General features: G+C 36.5%; 1 protein-coding gene across 3 annotated transcripts in view; it reads left to right on the top strand.

The window, feature by feature from the left end:
* LOC124366264 overlaps window positions 1–23,138 on the top strand; it is a 235,476-nt gene that overhangs the window by 169,425 nt on the left and 42,913 nt on the right. For 2 of the 3 annotated variants that reach the window (XM_046822663.1, XM_046822661.1), the window contains exons 3-5: window positions 3,932–4,022; window positions 6,362–6,497; window positions 21,228–21,373. In XM_046822663.1, coding sequence (XP_046678619.1) covers window positions 3,977–4,022; window positions 6,362–6,497; window positions 21,228–21,373 — 328 coding nt within the window. In that variant the 5' untranslated portion in view covers window positions 3,932–3,976. The remainder of the gene's footprint in view (window positions 1–3,931; window positions 4,023–6,361; window positions 6,498–21,227; window positions 21,374–23,138) is intronic. The other variant, XM_046822662.1, reaches the window with a different exon arrangement.

The raw sequence follows: 23,138 nt of genomic DNA, 5'->3' as shown, positions 1-23,138 counted from the left end.
GTTGTAGTTGTTTATAGAATCATTATCAATTTCACTTTTGATATATCCAGATTCAAATAGGTTAGATTCTTATATAATTTTCTTATCTAATAAAATTATATTATATATTCCATTACTTCCAATTTTCTACTTTTGGCGTACACATTATTAAATAACATTGCAATAATTAGTCTGTAAAATATAAATAGCGATAAAATGGACAGTGGTGTACTAAATCCCAAATTTTAGAAAATAAAAAATTTCTACCCTGTCAATTACACTGATAGTAGAAATTTAAGAGGGTTTACAATGAATGGAACTCTTTCATAATTTTACTAGCTGTTTCCCGCGGCTTTGCTCGCTTTTTGTAAGCTTTTCACGTGTATAAGCATTTCTGGTTCAAGTGAATTATATTTCCAGTGCCGATGTAGAGTTTACCTTTTTGCGACGATCAAACAATCTGTCAAAAGTGTATATTTATAGCCATTGTACACGTACATGTACTTTATTATAAAGTAGCCTATCAATCAAAGCTTTAAGTTCAAACAGAAATTGATTCTAAAGACAAATATACATCAAAATTTAGTGCCTTCAAATAGTGTTTATCTATTTAATATACGTAACTGTCTCGTAATTGCAGTTTATAATGTGCATGTGCTTTGATAACTTTTGTATTTTTTTTGTAAGTAACATCAATGGGCATAGCGTATACATATTCTACATGGAAAAATACATATTCGTACAAATTTTAATAATGATAGGTCAAATTGTTACTGAGTGCCAAGTGCAAAGTGTTACTTGAGTCGTAGTGGACATACAAATAAACATTAATTTATATACAAATGTTTTTGCATGAAATTTCTTCCAGTTTTTAAATATTATAGTTGAAAATTTTTAAGACCAGCAAGCAGAAGGTGTAGGGTTTGAGTCGAATTTTTTAATACAACCCATTTTTTACTTAATCAAAAGAAAATTTATTAATGATTTCAAACATACCGTATGCGTTATACTTTCCTCGTGGATTTCATCAAATAGTTTATAAAAAACTGTTTTTGTTTGATTGTGTGAAGGGAATTTTTATTCTAGTATTCGTACAGTTGGTAGACCTGACATATTTCACTGCTCACAGCGTTGGAATCAGCTGTTTAGCAAAACATAAAAATGATCAGACACGGTCAGTCTAAAAATATTGTTACTGACATTTTTGTAATTGATCAACGAATGAACGACGCAACCAATAATCAACTTGATTGCACTAATTTGTTGATCTTGTTATTACGCACAACTTTTTCAACCTAATCTTTGCTGTATCTCTTATAGTTTTTAAGATCCCTTCAGTGTGCATAAAATTTGGAACAAACTGTATACTTTACCAAAATTTTCTGTAGGAATGAGAGTGTATATTGCCATTTTTGAAATTCTTTAAAGGCCTGTCTTACGTTTCTGCTAAATTACTAATTTGTAAGTTAACCACCTCCACGTCCGAGATCACACTGCGAACTTTGTGAACATCACACAATAAATGAATGCTCTTTTAACTACAGCTGACAGTAATGCTACGGCATAGAGGATTAAATGTGCAAGTGGTTGCCATATCTCACTGATGGAGAGAACCACAACAGGAACCGCTGGCTGACCACAACACAGAGAATGTGTAATTCACAGTTAAATGGTTGAAAACCGTGACACGTGACGCAGTGGTTTCGAAAACTCATGTTTCATCAAATAACTACACCCTCTGATATAAAACCCATATACCGATCTGATTAAAAAGCAATAATAGGTTCACGTTATAGCCTTTATGTGGTTATAATTAATTAATCTATTCAAAACAGCGTTTTATCTTAATATAAATCTTAAATGGGATCACGCAACGAGAGATTCTTACATTGAAGATGCCGAGAGAGCAAAATTAAACATTCCATTATAAATTCCAAGTTACAATGTCTATAATGGAAGTATTTTTACTGTCCCAAGAACTTTGCATTGTAGAGGAACTAAAAAATGGAGTCATTGCTTATTTTACACCAAGTTAAATATTCTCTAATTTCATCAATAATATAGTCTTCTATTAGTTATATTCTGAAAAATTACTTATAACATATTTTAATTAAAACATTAGGATTCATTTTACTGTGTAGGACATATTAAAAGGAATATTAATAAATTATTTCTATGTCCTATAACACTTTTATATAGGATATAGTGCTGGTTCCTTATAGGTTATGTTTCTTATATGATTTCATATTACAGAAGATATAATGTGATAGCACCAACTCGCTGCCAACTCTTTTATAATTTGATACTGTCTTCTATGGGTTACTTTATCATTTAATTATATCTCTCAGTAACCTTAATACTACTCTGGAAGTTTTGCAAGTACTTTCGTGTTGTCAATTCCAATTACCACCACACATGGCATTTATGTTTTGCCTTGTAAATATATGGCTGATTTTTCTATTTTTATGTACCCAGCTTATTTAAAAACTCGTTTAGATACTACATAACCGATTGTCGTCTTGTTTGTATTTTTTTTATTCAGTGTTGATTATGTAAAAATGATGCAACCTTAGAAATATAAAAAATAGGTTTTTTTCTATGTACACAAAATTTTATAGATTTTAAGCGTGCACTGTGCACTCAAATTCTTAACTAGTTTGAAAAACTTTCTCTGGCTTTGATGTATTATTGCGTTATATTTTCTAATGGAATTCTGTTTTGTCAGACGTTTTATGAATTTAATGCAGATAGGTGAAATTTTAACGTTCTTCATTTGTTAAATGTGGTATAGAAGCCGTATTTTCACTGATTAGGCGTATTGTACGGTAATTGGTTGAACTACAGCCAATCACGATACAGTTCCGCCCCCTCCTCAACTCACCTGTATAAGTGGATAAGTAGTATTTGCAGTTTTATGTTTAAAATATCTTTATTAAAGACGAAACAACTAGGACGGAATATCTCAGATATTTTAATGCTTTGTCATAGTGTTAATGAGAAAACTTTTATGATATTCATTTTTGTATTGGAGAAACTGTGTTTACTAAATTGATATTATATTTTGGTTAATTTTAAATGTAATTTGTTATTAATTTAGGTCATTAAATGTACATATATATATCTGTATATTATGTGAGGTTGAGTGGTAGAGAGGGCTAAATAGCCCTAACTCCGCCTCTTGAATAAAGGCATATTTCATTTCATTTCATTATACAAATGTACGAATGCATGCTCTTCCAATTACGTTCTATTCAGACGCAATATTTATGTTTAAATTTGTGAAGAAAACAGAATGTTTCTGGGCATTTGCTATCTTTCGGTGATACGAAAGTTCCTAGAATTGCAATCTGTTCTCTTGCTCAGGTGACTAACTAAACGAACACATAACAACAATCTAAAATAAACTAGAGAAATGTTAATAGCTGTATTGTGACGTGTATTATGTAATTAATTTTTAATAGCTATTAGTGTTTTACTTTTATTAAGTGTTTCAGAGCTTGGTGTGTATGGTAATGACAAACAACATGGTTGTTGTGGATCATAGCTTAGCCTATGCGTGTCTCAACGCTTTGATATGTTTTCTTTTTTGTACCTATATTGATTGTACATTGTAGTGGTTAGTTATTCACCTAAAGAAAAGGTCAAATTGCAGATCTTGAAACGTAGGGTTTTTTATCACTGAACGATAACATAAGTTCGGGAAAATGCTGTTTCATTCACAAATCTTCCATCGTCAAAACAAACTTCAAACAAAGATTTAAAATTCATGTTCATGTTTATGTTACATAGATTTTAAATTCATGTTCATGTTTATGTTCCAGAGATTTCAAATTAATGTTCATGTTTGTGTTCCAGAGATTTTAAAATTCATGTTTATGTTCCAGAGATTTCAAATTAACGTTACTGTTTATGTTCCAGAGATTTTAAATTCATGTTCATGTTTGTGTTCCAGAGATTGCCGCCCACACACAGATGAGGGTCGTCACGTAGGCTCAGCATGCTATTGGCCACGCTGCTCTTCATCAATGGAGCCAGGTTTGTTGGTGAGTACTTTGAACCAGAGCAGACTCTCTTGCTGACAGACAGTTATGGTTCACTAGTCCGTAAGTTAACTTCTTCACTGAAATGTATTAGAAGAAATTACATTCATTGTTGTGCTGTGATTAACTTTCTCCTCACAAACAGTATTGTAGACAGTAATACCCTTAATGCATTATATATAATGTGTCTCTAAACTAAAATATGTAACAACAACTTCAAAAGCAACAATGTGTTTTAGGGAAAAGAGTAGATTCAGTTCGTTTCTTTCTCAGGGAAGGGAATATAGCGGAATAAAGAATTTTGAAATTTGGACGTTTAGATTGTTTGTACTTAAGCTGAACTATATAAACATACCTAAATACATAAGATTGTGTAAAATTATCTGTACGAATTGACGTTTCATATTTAATTTTCTTATGATCAATGAAAATAAAAATCTTTTCATTTGGGGATAGAAATCGGAAAATAACAAATATCACCAATTTTCAATCAGTATTTTTGTCCTAGTTGATTTAAACTTTAAACCTTGATAAATTGTTTTTACTATTGATCGTTATGTATATCTAACGTTCTTTGCAAAATGCATGGCTGAGTTGCAAGTTTTAAAATACCCTTAAGGAGAAGGTAGAAGATCGAGACGTTGTTATTCTGTTTTTACATGTTTATGATGACTGTACCTAAGGAAAATTTCCTCAAAGAAACTTGTAAACCTTATTTATGGTTCTATTCTTTTTGTACATACAAACAAACTCTTCAATACAGGGTGTTTCTGAACTCTCTACAAATATCTCTTGTAATGATTCTGGGCCAAGAGCAATTGTACAAATTAGTTCGAAATCACCCGAAACTCCCCAGTTATCCATTGTTTTTTATTTTTCGTTTAAAAAACCACTAATAGTAGATATTTTATAACAAAGCTTTATAACGATTAGTTCAAACACCTACAAAATATGCAATACATTTTGAAATCCAAACCAATATGGCGCCCATTAAACCCTTTATACAAAAATATCCGACAGGCGGTTGATCAGAGGGTCGCTGTCAGTAAGAAGGAGAATTCTGTATGACATAATTTGTTTTATGAGTGTGTCATCGTCAAATTTCGATAATTTAACGGAAATGTATTTATTTGAACATTAAAATTTTAGCTGTGATGCCTCAATTATGTGTTTTAGATGGACACCTGAAGGGTCAGAAGGGCCATTTACTCAGAAACTTTCCCTCTTTTAATATGGCGATTAAAGAGATTTATCAGGTAGAGGCAGTTCTAAAAAAATCTTAAGTAATGACAGGATGTAACTTATAGCTTACTTCAACTGTCTACAACACACTTTCCGGTCAAGTTTAATAAAAAGACATGAAAGAAAGTTGTCAGGTAGTAGATCTCAGAACTTGAATCTTTCCTTCCACTAGAGCTTTATTCGTCCAAATATCTCTTAACGTTGTCTCGACCAGTAAGAAGAAGAAAAGTAATTCATGTAATAAAATAGTAAATATACTGTGCAGTAAATAAATCCTTTCAAAAATTTAAGATACAGTACAAAAACGCTAAATTTTGAAATGTCTGTCTCTATACGTTTAAAATAAATTCATACTGCTTAAAATTACCTACCACAATGTATTTTAATTTTCAAATTTTGATTTATTTAAGTAACTGAATATATTTAAAAAAATATTTACATTTTCAACCTATATTTTTAAATCGTAACCACTATCTTCGCAAATAATATGAATATACAATTTTTGTTATAATTTTTCAAATTACAATAAATTCAAAAACTTGGTGACGAATAACGGAAGTAGTCCAACCGCGAGTTGAGGCCAGGCCTGTGATTGGTCGAGAGGAGGTCACGTGATCCAAGATCGTGTCCCAGAGGGATGCGCAGAAGGAAAAAGTCCTCGTGTGCGGGAGAAAAGATTCCTCCTCGCACTCTTAACATATCAACATTTTTTTCCGAAATTATAGGAATTATCGGTAAAATTACTGTCAAAATCGGGATCCTTGCACTGTTGTGCTCACTACGTAAGGGAAAAAACGAGGGACAGACTTTTGGCGGGAACCCTTTCCTTAGCGGGAACAGTATGGCGGCGCCCATGGCGCGTTTTCATGGTACAAAAAAAACACGGAGTGCCACCATTTCCAGCTTTCAACATTGTTGTACAATTGTAGACTACCATGTTAATCATCCAATCATAAGCACCACAAGTATATAGGTGTAAATAATTTCATTTGTTCTGATTGTATTTCCATCCTGATAATAAAAATCTGTACCGTGTTCCAAAATCGTCACACTTTTCTTTAACTTTGTCACGTGACTCACGCCTCCAACTTTGTGTCCAGGATCGATGCCCTCTGCCGGAACTCCGGAGAATATCACCGTCATGTTCCTGAGTCCCACGGCAGTCAAGGTGTCCTGGACCACCTCCATAGAGCACGTCGAGAAGTATGACGTCACCTACAAACCCACGGACGCCAGGTCAGTGCCGCTTGCTTCGGGCTTGTTCCTGTTTATTTGTTTTTGTTCAAGTCGCCTTAGAACTTGTGATATTTCTAGAAACGAACATGGAGAAAGAAGCCTAGTCTTGTTATAGTTCGTCGGCTGTGTACGATTTTTCTCTTTTAACCAAGAAACCGTTTCACAAAGGATTTATCTACCTAGAGACGTACGTTAACACAATAACTTAAGTAATCGGCACTGAAATTTAACACAGAAAATTTAATGTAAAAATAAACATAATTCGTTTAAATATTTAAAATATTTTATTCAAAAACCCAACAGTTTTCTATAATTGCTTAATTTTAGACGCAGCATTGTTTATTTTCCGAAAACATGATGTAAGTCGTATATTACCTACCTGTCTAAAACGGTACAAAATCAACCGATTTCAAATTTGTTTACTGATTTTCATTATTAGGGGGAGAAATTAAAAACATGTGAGAAAAAAGATGTAACCTAAACTAATGATTTGTTTATCAAACAACCTTAGTAGTATACTTTGGCCGTTCCTGGGACAAAGCACCCGAGACCGGTTCTGGGACAAACCGTGTGAGACCGAATCTGGGACAGAATTTTTAGAGAGCGACTAAGAGTGTGAGTACGGGTAGTCAGAACCGCGCCGCGCGAATCACCACGCATGTCATCGCTGTCCCGCCACCGCCACCACGCGTTGTTACTGTAAGTGTACAAGCAATCGGCACGCGCCTCGTCAGCACCGCACCGCGCGACTGCTGAACCGTCACCACCACCGCGCCGTTTGAGACACCGCGTGTTGTTTCTATAAGTATACAAACAATCGGTACGCACCTCGTCACTGTCCAGTCACCGCCGCGCCGCGCGAGACACCGCACCTTATAAATTACTAGTTTGGTATACTGTAAGTGTATTGTGGATAGTATCAGGAATTAATGAAGCAGAAAAGTCGGAAAGAAATTCTGCTTCGAGCATTAGAGGTTCATAAACCTGTGGTTAAGCGATTCCCTAAGAGAAAAATTGTAACTTTGGGTATTGATGATTTGTGGGCTGCAGACCTTGTTGTAATGATTAGGTTTTCAAAGGAAAATGATGGATTCAGATACATACTTAATGTAATTGATACGTTTTCAAAATATGCGTGGTCAGAACCATTAAAAACTAAAAGCTCACAAGAGGTTACTAAATCGTTTGGTAAAATATTAAGAAGAGCGAAATTGGTTGGTCACAAACCCCCGAACCTTCTTCACACGGATAAAGGACGAGAATTTGTTAATAAGGAATTTAGAGAGTTTTTACACAAAAATCAAATAAAGTTATACCATACTGAAAATGAGGAAAAAAGTGCCATTATAGAGCGTTTCCATAGAACTCTCAATGAAAAAATGAAAGTGCACTTTGAAATTCAAAACTCTTTTAGATGGGTGTCACATTTACAGAAGCTTCTACGTCAATATAACAGTAAATTTCATAGCACTATAAAGATGAGCCCATCAGAAGTGAATTCAAGCAATGAACAAACTTTAAGAAACATGTACGCAAACACTGGACGATGTCTAGTATTCAGACCCAGACTTTCGGTTGGAGACCGCGTAAGAATTACTATAAAGAAAGATGTATTTGGAAATAAATACCGCAGAAATTGGACAAGAGAAATTTTTCGGATTGTGGCTGTCAACAAAACTTGCCCTGTTACCTACAAAATCGCAGACCAGTCTGGTGAGGAAATAATAGGATCGTTTTATGAAAAAGAGTTACAAAAAACTATGTTCTAGTTCAGAGTCAAATGTATTAATAATACTCTCATCCTTCCTTCCACTCATCCCACACACCCACCCTCTTCCTACTCCTCTTCCTATTCTCATCCATCCATACCTCATCCTTTTCCATCGTCAATCGCCCATACAATAAGAGAGTAGCCAGCTCTATAATAATGGTGTTTTCTCCTGCTAGCAAGCAAACAGCATTTCTCAATGCTACGGATGGTCTTCGAAGATCATCAGTCAAGAAATGTTCGAATTGTGGAGAAGAGGTTACGGCATCTAACCTATCCCGCCACCAAAAAACAAAGAAGTGCATCCATACCTCATCCTTTTCCATCGTCAATCACCCATACAGTAAGAGAGTAGCCAGCTCTATAATAATGGCGTTTTCTCCTGCTAGCAAGCAAACAGCATTTCTCAATGCTACGGACGGTCTTCGAAGATCATCAGTCAAGAAATGTCCAAATTGTGGAGCTGAGGTTACTGCATCTAACCTATCCCGCCACCAAAAAACAAAGAAGTGTATGTCAGCGTCAAATCCACCAGCTTATGCTTCTTCCAACGGATTCAATGAAAAACCTCCTTCGATGAAACAAGTATGTTCAAGGTGTGGTGTTGAAGTCAGGAACTCCTCCATGTCCCGCCATAAAAAAACAAAGAAATGCATGTCCACGTTAGACAGACAAACTCCGGATTTTGATATGTCTATGTTGGAAAACTACGCTGATGCTGTGAGTGACAATCAATTCCAGAACGTGATTGCTGATTTTGATATGTCTATGTTGCCAGAGTCCTATTCAAATCTCAGACCTGAAGAACAAGACGCGATTGCTGATTTTGATTTGTCTATGTTAGACACTCCAGATTTCTATTCCAAAATTAGAGCTATAATTGGTCCATCTACAGCTGACGCTCCAAAGTTTGAACCACCAGTAAAAAGGATACACCCCGATTCATCGAAAATTATATCAATACTTGGTCCACCACCATTTGAAGTTCCGGATAAGTCAGACTATTCACTGCATATACCATATAGTCCTGTATACCATTCACCACTACATATCCCAGAGAGTCCAACATACAACGTGCTTAGTCCGACCGATGTACGTGCTCAAATAAAACCCCAGAAGAAACCGTGTCCAAAATGCAGTAAGGAAATAACGGTTTCCAACATGGCTCGGCACCAAAAATCTCAGAAATGTGCCAAAAACCAGCATGGTATGACATATAACGAACGTCTGAAAAAGATGGAAATCAAACCAGCTCCTAAAAGTAAAATGTGTTGGATTTGTGAAACACCAATAGAGTCATCCAACTGGAACCGTCACAAACAATCGAAACGTCATATCCGTTTGTCAGCACTTCATGAAGGTCCTCGATACAGGAGTGAAATATTACCCATTACGAGACTGACACCAAGACTGCCGGCACCTACTCCAGACATCAACATGCTGGTAAAGAAATACCCAAAACGACCTAGGGAAGTCAAACAAGTACCGAAGGTCAATACAAACGACATAGCTCTTGAAGCGATGATCCGAAAACCGACTAGACCACAAAAGATTACTACAGGTGTGAAAAAGATTATTAGTGAGACACCGACTAGTACAATTAATAGTGAGAATTCGATTAGTCCTACCATGGAAGAGAGACAGCTTCTGTCTGAAACAGAATCACCTTCAACACCTCATCTGGTTCCGGTACGTACTCCAGAGGAGTCACAGACAATACTTGATGAAATATCAGAAGTCCAGTCGGCATTCACGGGAAGATTGAAAACGTATGTGATTATGAACAAACGTGGGATCAAAGATCCAAAAATGTTTCTTGAGATATGCAAACCACTCGTTGTTGACAAACTTCAGGAAGCTGTAAAAGAAAAGAATCTTAAGGTAAACATGGTTTATCATGCTGAATTCAAGAAAATAATAAACGATGTGGAGGTGACTCAAGTCATGAACTTTAAAACGAAAAATGAAATTCTTTACTCGACAACGTCTCTGTCTGACTATTATAACTCAGCAAAACTTAAGATGTTGGTTGAGATGGAGGAGTTTGAGGCAAACGGTTCTCAATGGTCACTAAAAAGTGTGAAAGACTTGGAGATCAGAGTCAACCGATACGTTCCTTTTCACGGATCCAGCTATGTGGTTCTACCAAAACAGATTCAATCCAAAAAGGCTGTTATTAATGTAAAAAACGAAGATCAGAAATGTTTTATGTGGTCTATTCTGGCAGCTTTACATCCAGTTAAGGTTCATCCAGAAAGAATCAGCAATTACGAACCTTTCAAACGAGAGCTGCTTCATGCACTAGCAACTTGCGAATGCCCCATGAAACTTGATGATATAGCAAAGTTTGAAAGACTTAGTGGCATTTCTGTTAATGTCTATGCTTATGATGACAAGTTCGATATATTCCCGCTGAGAATAACTGATAACGAGATGGAAAAACATGTTAATCTACTGTTTATCAGAGAAAAAACAAACACTCATTACTGCTGGATCAAAGATATGTCCCGTTTGGTTAGTTCACAGATCTCACGAAATGGACATAAGATGTGGATATGCAATAGGTGTTTGCAACACTTTACGAGAGAGGATTTACTCATCAAGCATAGAGAAGACTGTAACACACACGATGCTGTGAAATTGGAACTACCAGAGCCAGGAACTGTAATTAGATTTAAAGATTTCAATTGCTCAATGAGAGTGCCCTTTGTGTATTACGCAGACTTTGAATGCTGTCTAGCACCTATTTCAACATGTCAACCGTGTAAAGTGGATTGTAATGGTAATCATCAGTCGTTCACTATCAAATATCAGAAACATAATGCCATTTCCTTCTGTATGTATGGGGTGTCAGAGGACGGCTTTTCCAAACCACCGATTAAATACTTTGGAGACGATGCTGCACATGTATTTGTAAAATCATTGATTGAGGAGTCGATAAGGATTAATGAACTTTACAAGAGTGAAGCAATAGTCCCCATGCAGTTGATGACAAAAGAGCAACAGGAAATGTTTGAATCTACAACTACGTGTCATATCTGTGGAAATTATCTTGGTGATGATCGTGTTAGAGACCATAACCATTTGACGGGTTTGTTTAGAGGAGCAGCTCACAACAAGTGTAACATCAATTTCAAAAAACCTAGGTTCATTCCTGTTTTCATTCATAATTTAGCAGGTTACGACACTCACCTATTCATTAAAGAGTTTGGTAAGTTCGAAAATCGCATATCATTGATACCCAACAACGAGGAGCGGTACATTTCCTTTACGGTCAGTGTGGAAGGTGGAATTGAACTACGATTCATCGATTCATTCAAGTTCATGTCACAAAGTCTCGATAGGTTGGCAAAGAATCTGACTAGATCTCAATTCAAACACATCTCAACATATTACAATGGTAAGGACCTCAATTTATTGCTACGAAAAGGAGTGTACCCTTACGACTACATGGACAGTATAGAAAAATATAGTGAAACATCACTACCTAGTCAAGAAGAATTTTACAATAGACTGAATAAACAACACATAACAAATGAAGATTACAAATATGCGTGCGATGTATGGACCGCCTTTAACATTCAGAACATGAAAGAATATACAATGCTATATAACGAAACCGATGTCTTGCTGCTTGCAGATATTATGGAAAACTTCAGGGATGTATGTCTCAATACATACAAATTAGATCCTGCATGGTATTTCACAGCACCTGGGTTGGCTTGGAACGCAATGCTAAAAATTACAAAAGTCGAACTGTCTCTATTGACTGACATCGATATGGTACTCATGGTTGAAAAGGGTATTCGTGGTGGTATTTCACAGTGTTCTCATCGATATGCGAAGGCAAACAATCCCTACATGAAAGACTACGACAAATCGAAACCAAATAACTACCTCATGTACTTGGATGCAAACAACCTGTATGGGTGGGCAATGTCTGTAAAACTACCATATGCAAACTTTCAGTGGAGCAGTACAGACATCGATGTAATGAAAGTTAGTGACGATTCACCCACAGGCTACATATTAGAAGTTGATTTGGAATATCCTGAAGAACTACACGACGTACACTCTGATCTACCTCTCGCTCCAGAACGTAGAGTCCCACCAGGATCGAAAATGGCAAAGCTTCTGACAACTCTCTACAGCAAAGAAAAGTATGTCGTACACTACAAAAATTTAAAGCTTTATTTGAGTCTGGGTATGAAACTAAAACATGTTCATAGAGTTCTTAGTTTCAGTCAAAGCAATTGGTTGCAACCGTACATTAATCTGAATACCATGGAGCGTACAAAGGCGAAAAATGATTTTGAGAAAGACTTTTTCAAATTAATGAACAACTCAGTTTTTGGAAAAACTATGGAAAATATGAGAAATCGTGTGGACATTCGTTTGGGTACTAAATCCAAATTAGTGGAAAGATGGGTTAGCAAACCGAACTTTAAGAGTCGAACCATCTTTACAGAAAACCTAGTTGCTGTACATTTTAGTAAGAAAAAACTTTTGTTAAATAAACCTATTTACGTAGGTATGAGTATTCTAGACATATCAAAGACACTGATGTATGATTTCCACTACAATGTAATGAAAGAGAAGTATGGATCTAACATAAAAATGGTGTACACTGATACCGATTCCCTGATATATGACATCAAAACGAAAAACTTCTATGAAGACATGAAACATTTAATTGGATTATTTGATACAAGTGACTACCCCAACCCCAACCAATATGGGCTTCCCCACGTAAACAAAAAAGTTCTGGGTAAAATGAAAGATGAACTTAATGGTCGAATCATGCGAGAGTTTGTAGGACTACGATCCAAGATGTATGCGAGCAATATAGAAGACAACCATTTCATAAAGAGGTCTAAGGGTGTGAAAAAAGCTGTAGTTGAAAATGAAATTACCTTTAGCAACTATAAAGACTGTTTGTTTAGTAACATCGAGCACTACAAAACGATGAATACAATTCGGAGTCAAGCACACAATCTCTACAGCGTAGAACACCATAAAGTGGTACTTTCATCAAAGGACGACAAGCGTTTCGTACTCGAAGACAATATCCGAACCCTAGAATGGGGTCATTATAGAATATGTGAAAACTGTTAAATTGTAAATGTATGTAAGAGAACATACTATGGAAATTCAAGTGTATTGCAGAGAGAAATTCGAAGACCAATTTTTACCTAGACCGTTACGGTGTCTTATTGTAGGACCGTCTGGGAGTGGTAAAACGAACTTGTTATTGAATTTCATTTACAACAAAGATGGAGTTCCGTTCAAGAATCTATACGTGTTTAGTCGTTCAATAGAACAACCTGCATATGTAGATCTGCGTGAACAATACAGTAGATTAGAAAAAAACCTTAGAAGACAAATAGCGTTTTTCTATTCGTCCTGTCAAGATCTCATTTCTATCGATGACTGCAAACCAAACTCACTTGTGGTATTTGATGACTGCCTCCTAGAAGAGCAAACTAAAATCAAAGACTATTTCATTAGAGGACGTCATAAAGGGATTTCTTGTGTCTACCTGAGTCAGAGCTATGGTCGAGTTGATATGCAGGTCATACGAAACAATGTTAATCTGTTGTGTCTGTTTACAATGAACAAGTCCTATACAAAGAGAGTGTTCCAGGACTTTGTAGGTTCTGACATGACTTTCAACCAATTTGAGGCTCTCTGTTTTGAGTGCTGGAAAACACCTCATGGATTCATATCTATTAATACTACAGCTAAACCACAAAAAAGGAAATACATGTGCAATTTAAAAAGGAAACTAAGTGTTGAATAATACTTCGCTGTACAACGTACCAGTATAAACGTAATTTGACGTTTAAGTATAAACGTAATTTGACGTTTAAGTATAAACGTAATTTGACGTTCAAGTATAAACGTAATTTGACGTTCAAGTATAAACGTAATTTGACGTTCAAGTATAAACGTAATTTGACGTTCAAGTATAAACGTAATTTGACGTTCATAAACGTAATTTGACGTTCATAAACGTAATTTGACGTTTAAATATAAACGTAATTTAACGTTCATAAACGTAATTTAACGTTCATATACGTCATTTGACGTTTAAGTATAAACGTAATTTAACGTTCATAAACGTAATTTGACGTTTAAGTATAAACGTAATTTAACGTTCATAAACGTAATTTGACGTTTAAGTATAAACGTAATTTAACGTTCATAAACGTAATTTGACGTTTAAGTATAAACGTAATTTAACGTTCATAAACGTAATTTAACGTTCATAAACGTAATTTGACGTTTAAGTATAAACGTAATTTAACGTTCATAAACGTAATTTGACGTTTAAGTATAAACGTAATTTGACGTTCATAAACGTAATTTGACGTTCATAAACGTAATTTGACGTTCATAAACGTAATTTGACGTTCTAGTGTAAACGTGACTTGAAAGATTTGAAGAATAACGCTGTATCTATTACTATAAGTATACAACATGGCAAATAAACTAGATGCAAAAGAAGCAAGGCGACTTGAAAAAATTCAGACTGTCTTGGCTGCAAAGTTCAAACGTGCTGAACAGGATAAATTAAAAAACTTCTCAAACAAAAATACTATATCATCAAATGCTAATGAGACGTCTGCCAATCGTAACATATCAATAACACATGATCGACCGCTCACTGTTTCTAAAGCTAGAAAGTTGGATGAGTTAAACCGGAAATTACAAAGTGAGTTTGCTCAGACCCATTTTAAAGAGTTAGAAGATGTTCGTGAAAATGAGAAAAAGTACGAACCAATCACCAGAGCCATTAGGGAACAACAACATAGAGAATTGGAAACACAAAAGATACGTAGTCAAAACCGTATGAAACAGTTGGTAAGATTTCAACCTCAAGCATCAGATCGTCGAACGTTTGAGGATGTAGATTACGATGATGAGCCAGAAGTACAACCTCAAGAGCAATCGATGAAACAGTTGATGGATTCTAAAGTAGTAACACTTGGTTCTCTAGGAGCCCGATACCTTCCAAAATCCAACGACAAACAGTTTGGTATTTGGTACGATGAAAATCTAGAGCAGCCGATGATCGGTTCCGAACCGATTACATTTGATTATGATGACATTATATTAGTCAGCTCTCAAAAGAAATACAAAGGGACTGAGGGTCTTTGGAGATTGTTGACGAAAAACAATATAGTAGAGAAGGATCTGTACACCGATGAAGACTGGAACTCTTACAAGGACATGTTGGTGAGGACAAACTCGCTTTTCCAAAGAAACAATCCCAAAAGTAATCGTCCCAAATCAAGTCAAGGACTAAAGTGGAAACATATGATAAAACCTATTTGGGATGAGTTGGTGAATGGAAAAGTGGCAACAATTGGTTCAGGGTTAAAGGTTTACAATGAAAGTCCGGTCGAATATAAGTACATAAAGAACTTCAAAGACCTCATTGACAGGTTACACTACATTCAAGCGCAGGAAGAAGCTGGAAACAACAACTTTCATAATGAAAAACTGTCTGTAGTTGATTTCCTTCACGATGAAATGGAAGACCTAATTGCTACACCTAAAGGGTTGAAGTACCTAGTCAGATGTTTGTCTGTTTTGCCTGAACATGTTATAGAAGGTAAAGGGCTTTTGAACGACATCATTAACAAGTTACCATTCGAGTTACATGCGCCCAAGAACTGGAATCTTGATACGTACAACTACTGTGGGCCCGGCACCCAGCTTGACAAGAGACTTGCTAGGGGAGATAAGGGAATTAATCCCCTCGATGAAGCTTGTAAGAAGCATGATATATGGTATAGGGATCATAAAAACACAGAAGACAGGTGGGAGGCGGACAAAATATTACAAAAGAAAGCTTGGGAGAGGGTTACCTCAGATGATGCTGACTTGAATGAGCGTATGGTCGGTCTAGCAACAACAGGAGGAATGTGGTTGAAACGTAAACTCGGTATGGGGTTAGGAACTTCAGGATGTATCTACCCATCAGATATATAAAGCAATGAAAGCAAATATTTTTTACCCTATATATAAGAGAGGATATAATAGAACAGTGATCAGTGGTAAAACCAGTGATGGAGAAACTGTATATTGAATTTTCGAGCGGTATAGCAAGAAGTGAGTATAGAACTGCAATGCCAGTTTCAGAGCTCAACTTCAATGCACCCAACAACAATACAACATTCAAACTGGATCATGGAGACGCATTTTATGATTCACGCATAATGTACCACATTCAAGGAAAGTATGTGCAAAAATCTGATGGATCTGATTATCAAACTAACTCTACCGTCAAACTGGTAGACAACTTCGCGGCCTTCTTGTTTTCAAGAATAGAGCTGAGGAAACACAATACATTGATCGACACAGTAGAACTCCCCGGCATCACCAGCACTATAAAGGGGATTGTTAGTTACAGTAACACTGAAAAACAAACACTCTCAAGTAGTGGTTTCTCATCATCGTTTACAGGAGGTGGGAAGTTTGAGGCACTCGGCACACTTGGGCATTTAGGATTAGGGTTCTTTGACCACCTACGTTACCCGATGTACAAGGGAGGTTTTGAAATCACATTTACTAGGAATGAAGATAATGATGCGTTGTTTCACTGGAAAGAGGCAGGGTCCACAGCAACGGATCCTGGTGATGGAAAAATTGTGATAGAGTCGTTTGTGTTACGAGTCCCCATAGTCGATTATACCAGCACTTCCAAAATCCAGTTAATTGATGGTTTGAAACATCTGAGTGACAAGGATGCTTTAGTCTACAACTTCTTTCAATGGCAATGCATCGACAAAAGAGGGGTGTTCGGTTCATCGTTCAGCTTCGATATTACAAGTGTTTACAGAAATGTGTACAATCCTAGATTTGTTATAATCGCACTTCAGACAAACAGAACAAACACCCAGGCAAAAGATCCTAGTAGATTTGACAGCTGCAACATCAAAAATGTGTCTGTGAAAATTAATGGAGAAAGGTACCCTCAGGAATTGCAGAATTTTGATATTACTAATGGTATATACAGGATCATGTACGATCAGTACCTAGGGTTCCGAAAAATAAACTTCGGAGACAATAACGTGTTAGTAAACCTGAAAGAATTTATTGATAACTCACCTTTGGTTGTAATTGACACACATGTACATCAACCAACAACAGACAGATCTCGAAGTGACATTCAGATTGAATTAGATTTTGTAAAAGCTATTGCATCTCCACAGGGGAGCAGCGGCACCACAGCATATGTTGTCGTTGTATCTGAGGCACATTTCTCATATGACATTACTCGAAACATAATCAAATTCCTGTAAAAACAAATAAAAAAAACAACAAAAACAAAAAAAAGTAAAATAAAAAATGTTTTTTTTTCATTAGTAGGCGGCAATTATTGTTTTCATGTAAGTGTTTTGTATATAAGAAAGCGTATAGAATGGAAAGTCAGCATAATTATACAGTTCGGCTATCCGAAGCTCAAAAACGTAAACTTCGTACAGCGTACAAAAGACGGAAACCTACAGTAATCAGATTATCTAATGAACAGCTGTCTCACGGAAGTGATCGTATACTTCTTTCTGGAGAGCAACACAAAGCCGTTTCTAGAGCCGTTAAGAACAAAAAAGGTTTACAATTGCTTCTAAGTTACAACCAACTCGTATCTAATAAACAAGGAGGGTTTTTGAAGGAAATTATGGAAATGGTGGATTCGTCAGTTCCTGGAGGTAAACGTTTCATCTCTCCATTAATAAGAAGAAAGGTGGCTCCTTTACTGAGAGAAAAATTTATACCTTGGTTAAAGAGTTTAGTCGATGAGGAGTTAGACACCATTATTGAAAAAGATCCTACGGGTAGAGGGTTGAAACGACGTATTGGTCGGAAGCTTGATGCATTGTTGTCTGTGAATAAAAAAAAGAGATCTTCCCGCTGTCTCTTGGTGAAATAGAAAAATTAGCAGGTATATTAAACATTAATGAGTTTAGAGGTGTTTTCATGCGACAGTTACTTCCCGACAAACCTACAAATATCGAACGTGGTATTGTAAATCTTGGTGACCTTTCATCTGGTGGTACTCACTGGACGTGTTATGTGAAACGTGGTGAAAAGAAATTCTATTTTGATTCATATGGCGATGTCAATCCTCCAATAGAAGTAGTCAGGTACTTGGGGCCAAAAGGGTTGGTTTATAACTCAGAGCGTATTCAGGGGTTTGACGATCCTCCTATCTGTGGACATCTGTGCCTGGAGGTTCTACGACGAGATTCAGCTGGTGAGGACTGGGAACATATTCTTCGTAGTATAAGAAACAATAAAAATGCATGGAAACCGTGGTTTTATTTTCAACAGATTTGGAGACGAAATTGAAATTGGATCAATACCAACTCAACCCAATTCAGACCCTTCTCCTGACGAGATAATTGAGCTTGCAAGTGATGTATCAAAAGTCTCACAAGATTTATCCGAAGTCAAGAAATTATTGGAATCGCATTTGGTAAAATCGGAAAAAATAATAAATGCGATCGAGATTGTCCCCACTAGTACCGTAAATGGTGAAAAGATATGGGGCAGCTTCCTACTGAAAAACCACCAGAGAATTGGTCAAGTGAGCAAAGCAGTGGAGCCATATGATGTGGTTGTCAAAGTTCAATTGAGTGAATTAGAAGGCAAGATATACATCATGCAGAAAAAATTCAACAACGAAATAAAAAATATATGGAAAGAGGTTTTGAAGACTTCTATGATGGTAGCAACTTCATCTAAAACTTGTATAGAATTATAAGTATATAAAAAACTGCAACCATGCCATTACTCAAACTAACTGGAACTGAGTCTGTACTGACTCTCCATCTAGAACACCCCATCCACTTGGATCCAAACGTAGAGTATTATATGGCTCTTGTTGGATTTTACTCTGAGAACAACATATACAACTTGTTGCAACATGCAAAAGTCTATTTTTGGGATTTGGAAATACATTTCATTCCGAAACCACTGATACTTCAATGTGGTTACTGGACCATTGAAAAACTTGAAAAGAGTTTCAGAGATTACATACAATCGTTGAATCTTAGTATAAATTCTGACGATTTCAAGATCTTTAAAGATGGTGACAAAATATCAATTAATTCTCCAATTAAATTCTACTTGGATAAAACCGTTAGTGATCTCTTAGGTTTTGAAAAATATGATGCAACAAACTTACAAAAAGAATCGTCTTACTTCAACTCAAATGAAAATGTAATTGCATCGAATCCACCGAATCTCAGAGCCGTTGATGTCATCGAGATACACTGCAATATTGTCAACAACAGTCTTGTCAATCATGATGTTCACTCTCACAAACATTTGGAGACAGCAATCCTCTACCCCTTTTCCCCTAATGTACCACACGGCTACAAAATATCTCAATCACCTCAAGAAAAACACTACATACCTCTTCGGAGCGGTTTACGAAAGATTCAACAGATCACAATCACACTTGTAGATCAAAACAACCAACTGCTCCAGAACAACCATGTAAACAACATCGTCTATTTAGATCTGATCAGTAAATCACAAACACATACATACTCACAATTGTGGTAAATAAACACACGCGTGGTGTCTGCGCGGTAGCGGGACAGCGATGACATGCGTGGTGATTCGCGCGGCGCGGTTCTGACTACCCGTACTCACACTCTTAGTCGCTCTCTAAAAATTCTGTCCCAGATTCGGTCTCACACGGTTTGTCCCAGAACCGGTCTCGGGTGCTTTGTCCCAGGAACGGCCAAAGTATACTACTAACCTTAACTCGTGGTTGACGGAGTGATCCACTGGTGGGTCACGGGGTTTCCTTGCGGACGGAGGTGGGTCACGCAACAATGGTTTCTTAATACTCTCTGAATATTATCCGGCTCTATTTTAGACGTTTATAATGCGGATTTCATGGGTACGGTTAATCACTTTAGAATAATGAGTGTTTTTTGACAAAAATCGCGGTCATTGACCATTTTTTATCAAATGGGCATCGTGATTTTAAGAAACACAATAAGTTTGTCCGTCGTGAACATGCAGTCAATTTTTACAGTTATGAACAGAAATGATAAATAATTAATTATAAGATGTGCATTTAAAATTTCTCTAGTTGTTTAACTGATAGATAAAATGCAGAAAGTTCAACAATGTTTTGTAAAATACCATGAGTAATTTGGGTGATTAGATCGTCTCAATACAGTAGTGTTGTTGTTTTAAATAAAATAGCAGAGTGATGATATATTGCAACTTGAAATTTTTTCTTATTGTCTGTCATCTAAATAGTAGTGATGACAATATTGTAGTATATGAGTCAAATCCGGACTATATGCCAAAATAATTTTTTAATATAAACGACAAAAACTGATAGCTACAACTATTCAGATTTTGTAAAACTAACTTTCAACATGTGTCGGATACTATTCTGTCCAAGCTTACAAAATATAAAATTCAACAATTAAATTTAAATTTTTCCAAATCTAATTTATTTTAAGAAAAGTATGAAACGGGCTATGTGCTAATGATTGTGCCATAAATCCTGTAAAATATGGCTAAATTCTCTAAAACCTCTATGATCAAATCCACAATGCAGTCAAATGGTGAAATACACCAGATCGGATTTTACCTCACATTGTGGGGGGGGGGTTCACTTAGCCCAAAGCGCATTCTTCTGGCTGTTGTTTGAACTACTTCCACAGTGAAAATAAGATAATCCGCTTTTAACTGAACCTTTTCAGGCGCATAGCTCACATTTTAGCATGAACTGAAAACTTTTTGGCACTTAGTCTGGATTTTAAAATTTGTTCTTCAACCACTCAAAAACCTATTGGTTTTGGACATTTCGACTAAGGACAGTTCACATAAATGTTGAGTATATCTATTGAACTGTGTATCCTCTCCCTATAGACTACCTACTATCAGTAGACCAGGCGAGAGACTGCAGGAGATGTTAACAGTTACAGGGTAGTGGCGGTGGTGGCAGGTAACTCTGACTCGGTTACTCTCTCGGGTCTGCTGGCCGACACCCAGTATCAGATCACCGTCACCGCAGTCAGGGACGGCAAGAAGTTCAAGAGCAGACCCATCGTCTTCAGGACTCTAGGTAGGTGGCTTGGATGTAGCACAATTCATAGTATTAACTGATCATGTATTTTGTATTTCAAATTTGAAGTTCAATCCAGCGATGCTGATCCAGTTACGAATTTATAGGTAATATGATAGAATAATATCTGTGAAAAAGGTTAATATCTTAGAGCCTTACTACTAGTAAAAATTGAATATTTTATAGCAAGTCCGTAAATTGTAGCTAGGCTTTATTGAAGCCCCAACACTCAGGGGGTTATCTCGAGAACAAATTAACCTGTATTATAAGTATAGTAATATAGACTTGAAATTTAGCATGGATTTTTACATCGAAAAGACTGAGTTTGATGTCTATCTACGGAATATGTCTATTCTTTTTGGTAGTCTTGCCAGTTAGTCAGCCCGTCTATCCGTAGGGTGTCTCCCTCTCTTCTTCCTCCCCCCTCCCCATCTCTCTCTTCCCTCTCTCTCACCCTCCCTCCCCCTCCCTCCCTCTCACTATATCTTTGTTTTCCTCTTTCCCTATTTAGCCCTCCCTTCCTCTCTCTCCCTTCCTCCCTCTCTCCCTCCCTCTTCCTCTTTCTCTCTCTCCATCCCTCCCTCTCCCTCTCTCCCTTCTCTTTCTCTCCCTCAATCTCTACCCACTAAATCTCTATCTTTAGTAAAGCCTGATACACGATGATTCGTAGTTTAGTATTCTCCTACCTAATTGGTAAAAGCTCCATAACCAACGGCAAATAAGAGAGATTCATGAAGTTCCAAACCAAGGAGATTTGGTCTTGGTCAGGTAAAGAAGAGATCAGATTGCAGATCTCGAAACGTAGTGTTACTGATTTCTTGTTTCACTGAACGATGGCAAATGTCTGGAAAAATCCTGTTTCCTTCACAATCCTTCCATCGTCAAAAATAACCTTCAAACAAAGAATACTGCTGTTGTTGTTCTTATCCTAAATTCCATTTTTTTCACCACCAGATGGAAACATCTCCACTCTAAAAGGCTCTATATCATAGAAGCTATTAGTCAAAACGTGTCAAATAACCCAAATTATCCTTAGGTTCAACTTAAAAGTAACTTGGATACTGAACTATGCTACCAACTCTGTGTGATGAGGTAATGGACGAGGTTCACTTCACAAATGACAAACGGATTGGATGATCATCAAAGAATTGTACTGAATGGAATATTAACTATTTACCTAAACGAGCAATAAATAAAATATTATACCAGAAAAGCAGGGCGGAGAGAAGATAGGTGAAACACCTTCATCGTAATTTTCGAATTGAAAGCAAACAATTACGCTTTACATGGGACCTCTAGGAGAGGTCACGTGACTAAAACGTTATGCCCGTGGTGGTATGTAAACAACACCAGAGCAGAGGTAAATAATGGCCAACATTCCCGATAAAGCAAAAACAAACAATAAGTTACACTAGAACATGTGCGAGTGTGACCCTCGTACACATTTACGCCTGACATGTCCTTGTCGCTTTCAGCGTTAATAGGCTTAACCTCACACGGCTTAGGTTCGTGACGTTAATGTGTGTAAATACTGTTAACGTAGTAAAACAGCAGAATTGTCAATGCATTTGTCATATTTCTGAATGAAAGTATGTACTGTTGAATACTACGAGAAATACCTCACCTTTTTTAAATTTACAGTTTCGGAGAGTGGTTCACTATTTCACACAAAATCCAAGAATATACTAAAATTAAACTACATGATTAACACCTGCCTTAATTCTTTGTTTAAATTTTGTATTGGCGATGGAAGGTTTGAAAGGAT

This window comes from Homalodisca vitripennis, chromosome 7 (genome assembly GCF_021130785.1).
Source record: "Homalodisca vitripennis isolate AUS2020 chromosome 7, UT_GWSS_2.1, whole genome shotgun sequence".
Taxonomy (NCBI): Eukaryota; Metazoa; Arthropoda; class Insecta; order Hemiptera; family Cicadellidae; genus Homalodisca; species Homalodisca vitripennis.
This window is presented reverse-complemented; position numbering and strand designations above follow the sequence as displayed.